We start from the raw sequence: 4379 nt of genomic DNA, 5'->3' as shown, positions 1-4379 counted from the left end.
ATGCCTGCTGTGGTGACCGTAGCAGGACCTGTGGTTGTAGTGGCAGCACCTGTGGTTGTTGTGGGAGAAACTGTGGTTGTGACTCCATTTGTTGTGGTAGTTGGAGCATCTGTGGTTGTTGTGGCAGCAGCTGTGATTGTTGTGGGAGAAACTGTGGATGTTGTGACTCCAATTGTGGTTGTAGTTGGAGCATCTGTGGTTGTCATGACAAGAGCTGTGGTTGTAGTAGGAGCAGTAGTGGTTGTGGTGGTAGCTCCTGTGATTGTGTTGGTTGCTGCTGTTGTTATAGTCGAAGCAGCTGTGGTTGTTGTGACCGGAATTGTGGTAGTTGTCATGTCAGCTGTGGTGGTCGTGGGGGCAGCTGTGGTTGCAGTTGCAGCAGTAGCTGTGGTTGTAGTTGGAGCAGCTGTTGTTGTTGGTATTGCAGCAACTGTGGTTGTGGTTGCTGCTGTAGCAGTTGCAGGTGTCGTTGTCATGGCAGGAGCTGTGGTGGTCATCATTGACGTAGTTGAGGTTGTAGTTGGAGCAGCTGTGGATGTTGAATGAGCAACTGTGGTAGTTGTGATGCCTGCTGTGGTGAACGTGGCGGCACCTGTGGTTGTGGTGGCGGCACCTGTGGTTGTGGTGGCAACATCTGTGGTTGTTGTGGCAGCAGCTGTGGTTGTTGTGGGAGAAACTGTGGATGTTGTGACTCCATTTGTGGTTGTAGTTGGAGCATCTGTGGTTGTCATGACAGGAGCTATGGATGTAGTAGGAGCAGTAGGTGTTGTGGTGGCACCTCCTGTGATTGTGGTGGTTGCTGCTGTTGTTGTAGTCGAGGAAGCTGTGGTTGTTGTGACCGGAATTGTGGTAGTCGTCATGCCAGCTGTGGTGGTCGTGGGGGCAGCTGTGGTTGTGGTTGCAGCAGTAGCTGTGGTTGTAGTTGGAGCAGCTGTGGTCATTGTTGCAGCAACTGTGGTTGTGGTGGCTGCTGCAGCAGTTGCAGGTGTCGTTGTCATGGCAGGAACTGTGGTGGTCACCATGGACGTAGTTGAGGTTGTAGTTGGAGCAGCTGTGGTTGTTGATTGAGTAACTGTGGTAGTTGTGATGCCTGCTGTGGTGACCGTAGCAGCACCTGTGGTTGTGGTGGCAGCACCTGTGGTTGTTGTGGCAGCAGCTGTGGTTGTTGTGGGAGAAACTGTGGATGTTGTGACTCCATTTGTGGTTGTAGTTGGAGCATCTGTGGTTGTTGTGGCAGCAGCTGTGATTGTTGTGGGAGAAACTGTGGATGTTGTGACTCCATTTGTGGTTGTAGTTGGAACATATGTGGTTGTCATGACAGGAGCTATGGATGTAGTAGGGGTTGTGGTGGCAGCTCCTGTGGTTGTTGTGAAAGCAGCTGTTGTTGTTGTGGGAGAAACTGTGGATGTTGTGACTCCATTTGTTGTTGTAGTTGGAGCATCTGTGGTTGTCGTGGCAGCAGCTGTTGTTGGTGTTGTAGCTGTGGTTGTAGTTGGAGCAGCTGTGGTTGTTGACTGAGAATCTGTGGTAGTTGTGATGCCTGCTGTGTTGACCGTAGCAGGACCTGTGGTTGTAGTTGCAGCACCTGTGGTTGTTGTGGGAGAAACTGTGGTTGTGACTCCATTTGTTGTGGTAGTTGGAGCATCTGTGGTTGTTGTGGCAGCAGCTGTGATTGTTGTGGGAGAAACTGTGGATGTTGTGACTCCAATTGTGGTTGTAGTTGGAGCATCTGTGGTTGTCATGACAAGAGCTGTGGTTGTAGTAGGAGCAGTAGTGGTTGTGGTGGTAGCTCCTGTGATTGTGTTGGTTGCTGCTGTTGTTATAGTCGAAGCAGCTGTGGTTGTTGTGACCGGAATTGTGGTAGTTGTCATGTCAGCTGTGGTGGTCGTGGGGGCTGCTGTGGTTGTGGTTACAGCAGTAGCTGTGGTTGTAGTTGGAGCAGCTGTTGTTGTTGGTATTGCAGCAACTGTGGTTGTGGTTGCTGCTGTAGCAGTTGCAGGTGTCGTTGTCATGGCAGGAGCTGTGGTGGTCATCATTGACGTAGTTGAGGTTGTAGTTGGAGCAGCTGTGGATGTTGAATGAGCAACTGTGGTAGTTGTGATGCCTGCTGTGGTGAACGTGGCGGCACCTGTGGTTGTGGTGGCAGCACCTGTGGTTGTGGTGGCAGCAGCTGTGGTTGTGGTGGGAGAAACTGTGGATGTTGTGACTCCATTTGTGGTTGTAGTTGGAGCATCTGTGGTTGTCATGACAGGAGCTATGGATGTAGTAGGAGCAGTAGGTGTTGTGGTGGCACGTCCTATGATTGTGGTGGTTGCTGCTGTTGTTGTAGTCGAGGAAGCTGTGGTTGTTGTGACCGGAATTGTGGTAGTCGTCATGCCAGCTGTGGTGGTCGTGGGGGCAGCTGTGGTTGTGGTTGCAGCACCTGTGGATGTTGTGAAAGCAGCTGTTGTTGTTGTGGGAGAAACTGTGGATGTTGTGACTCCATTTGTGGTTGTAGTTGGAGCATCTGTGGTTGTCATGACAGGAGCTATGGATGTAGTAGGAGCAGTAGAGGTTGTGGTGGCAGCTCCTGTGATTGTGTTGGTTGCTGCTGTTGTTATAGTCGAAGCAGCTGTGGTTGTTGTTACCGGAATTGTGGTAGTTGTCATGTCAGCTGTGGTGGTCGTGGGGGCAGCTGTGGTTGGAGTTGCAGCAGTAGCTGTGGTTGTTGTTGCAGCAACTGTGGTTGTGGTCGCTGCTGCAGCAGTTGCAGGTGTCGTTGTCATAGCAGGAGCTGTGGTGGTCATCATTGACGTAGTTGAGGTTGTAGTTGGAGCAGCTGTGGATGTTGAATGAGCAACTGTGGTAGTTGTGAGGCCTGCTGTGGTGAACGTGTCGGCACCTGTGGTTGTGGTGGCAGCACCTGTGGTTGTTGTGGCAGCAGCTGTGGTTGTTGTGGGAGAAACTGTGGATGTTGTGACTCCATTTGTGGTTGTAGTTGGAGCATCTGTGGTTGTCATGACAGGAGCCATGGATGTAGTAGGAGCAGTAGAGGTTGTGGTGGCAGCTCCTGTGATTGTGGTGGTTGCAGCTGTGGTGGTCGTGGGGGCAGCTGTGCTCGTGGTTGCAGCACCTGTGGTTGTTGTGAAAGCAGCTGTTGTTGTTGTGGGAGAAACTGTGGATGTTGTGACTCCATTTGTGGTTGTAGTTGGAGCATCGGTGGTTGTCATGACAGGAGCTGTAGTTGTAGTAGGAGCAGTAGGGGTTGTGGTGCCAGCTCCTGTGATTGTGGTGGTTGCTGCTGTTGTTGTAGTCGAAGCAGCTATGGCTGTTGTGACCGGAATTGTGGTAGTCGTCATGCCAGATGTGGTGGTCGTGGGGGCTGCTGTGGTTGTGGTTACAGCAGTAGCTGTGGTTGTAGTTGGAGCAGCTGTGGTCATTGTTGCAGCAACTGTGGTTGTGGTGGCTGCTGCAGCAGTTGCAGGTGTCGTTGTCATGGCAGGAACTGTGGTGGTCACCATGGACGTAGTTGAGGTTGTAGTTGGAGCAGCTGTGGTTGTTGATTGAGCAACTGTGGTAGTTGTGATGCCTGCTGTGGTGACCGTAGCAGCACCTGTGGTTGTGGTGGCAGCACCTGTGGTTGTTGTGGGAGAAACTGTGGTTGTTGTGACTCCATTTGTTGTTGTAGTTGGATTATCTGTGGTTGTCATGACAGCAACTGTGGTTGTGGTGGCTGCTGCAGTAGTTGCAGGTGTCGATGTCATGGCAGGAGCTGTGGTGGTCATCATTGACGTAGTTGAGGTTGTAGTTGGAGCAGCTGTGGATGTTGAATGAGCAACTGTGGTAGTTGTGATGCCTGCTGTGGTGACCGTGGCGGCACCTGTGGTCTTGGTGGCAGCACCTGTGGTTGTTGTGGCAGCAGCTGTGGTTGTTGTGGGAGAAACTGTGGATGTTGTGACTCCATTTGTGGTTGTAGTTGGAACATCTGTGGTTGTCATGACAGGAGCTATGGATGTAGTAGGAGCAGTAGGGGTTGTGGTGGCAGCTCCTGTGATTGTGGTGGTTGCTGCTGTTGTTGAAGTCGAAGAAGCTGTGGTTGTTGTGACCGGATTTGTGGAAGTTGTCATGCCAGCTGTGGTGGTCGTGGGGGCAGCTGTGGTTGTGGTTGCAGCACCTGTGGTTGTTGTGAAATCAGCTGTTGTTGTTGTGGGAGAAACTGTGGATGTTGTGACTCCATTTGTTGTTGTAGTTGGAGCATCTGTGGTTGTCGTGGCAGCAGCTGTGGTTGGTGTTGCAGCAGTAGCTGTGGTTGTGGTTGTAGTTGGAGCAGCTGTGGTTGTTGTGACCGGAATTGTGGTAGTTGTCATGTCAGCTGTGGTGGTCGTGGGGGCAGCTGTGGT

At 51.7% G+C, this 4379-nt stretch overlaps 1 protein-coding gene across 1 annotated transcript; it reads right to left on the bottom strand.

The window, feature by feature from the left end:
• Positions 1-336: 336 nt before the first annotated feature.
• On the bottom strand, positions 337-1869 carry LOC135573897 (mucin-5AC-like). Its single transcript, XM_065024103.1, has 2 exons — positions 583-1869; positions 337-529 (listed from the first exon to the last, which is right to left on the bottom strand). The coding sequence occupies exons 1-2, from the start codon at positions 1740-1742 to the stop codon at positions 337-339; spliced, it is 1353 nt and encodes a 450-aa protein (XP_064880175.1). The 5' UTR covers positions 1743-1869.
• Between the last annotated feature and the right edge of the window lie 2510 nt (positions 1870-4379).

The sequence above is a fragment of the Oncorhynchus nerka genome, linkage group LG11 (genome assembly GCF_034236695.1).
Source record: "Oncorhynchus nerka isolate Pitt River linkage group LG11, Oner_Uvic_2.0, whole genome shotgun sequence".
Lineage (NCBI taxonomy): Eukaryota > Metazoa > Chordata > Actinopteri > Salmoniformes > Salmonidae > Oncorhynchus > Oncorhynchus nerka.
The sequence above is the reverse complement of the archived record's forward strand: the minus strand, read 5'-3'. Positions and strand labels throughout refer to the sequence as shown.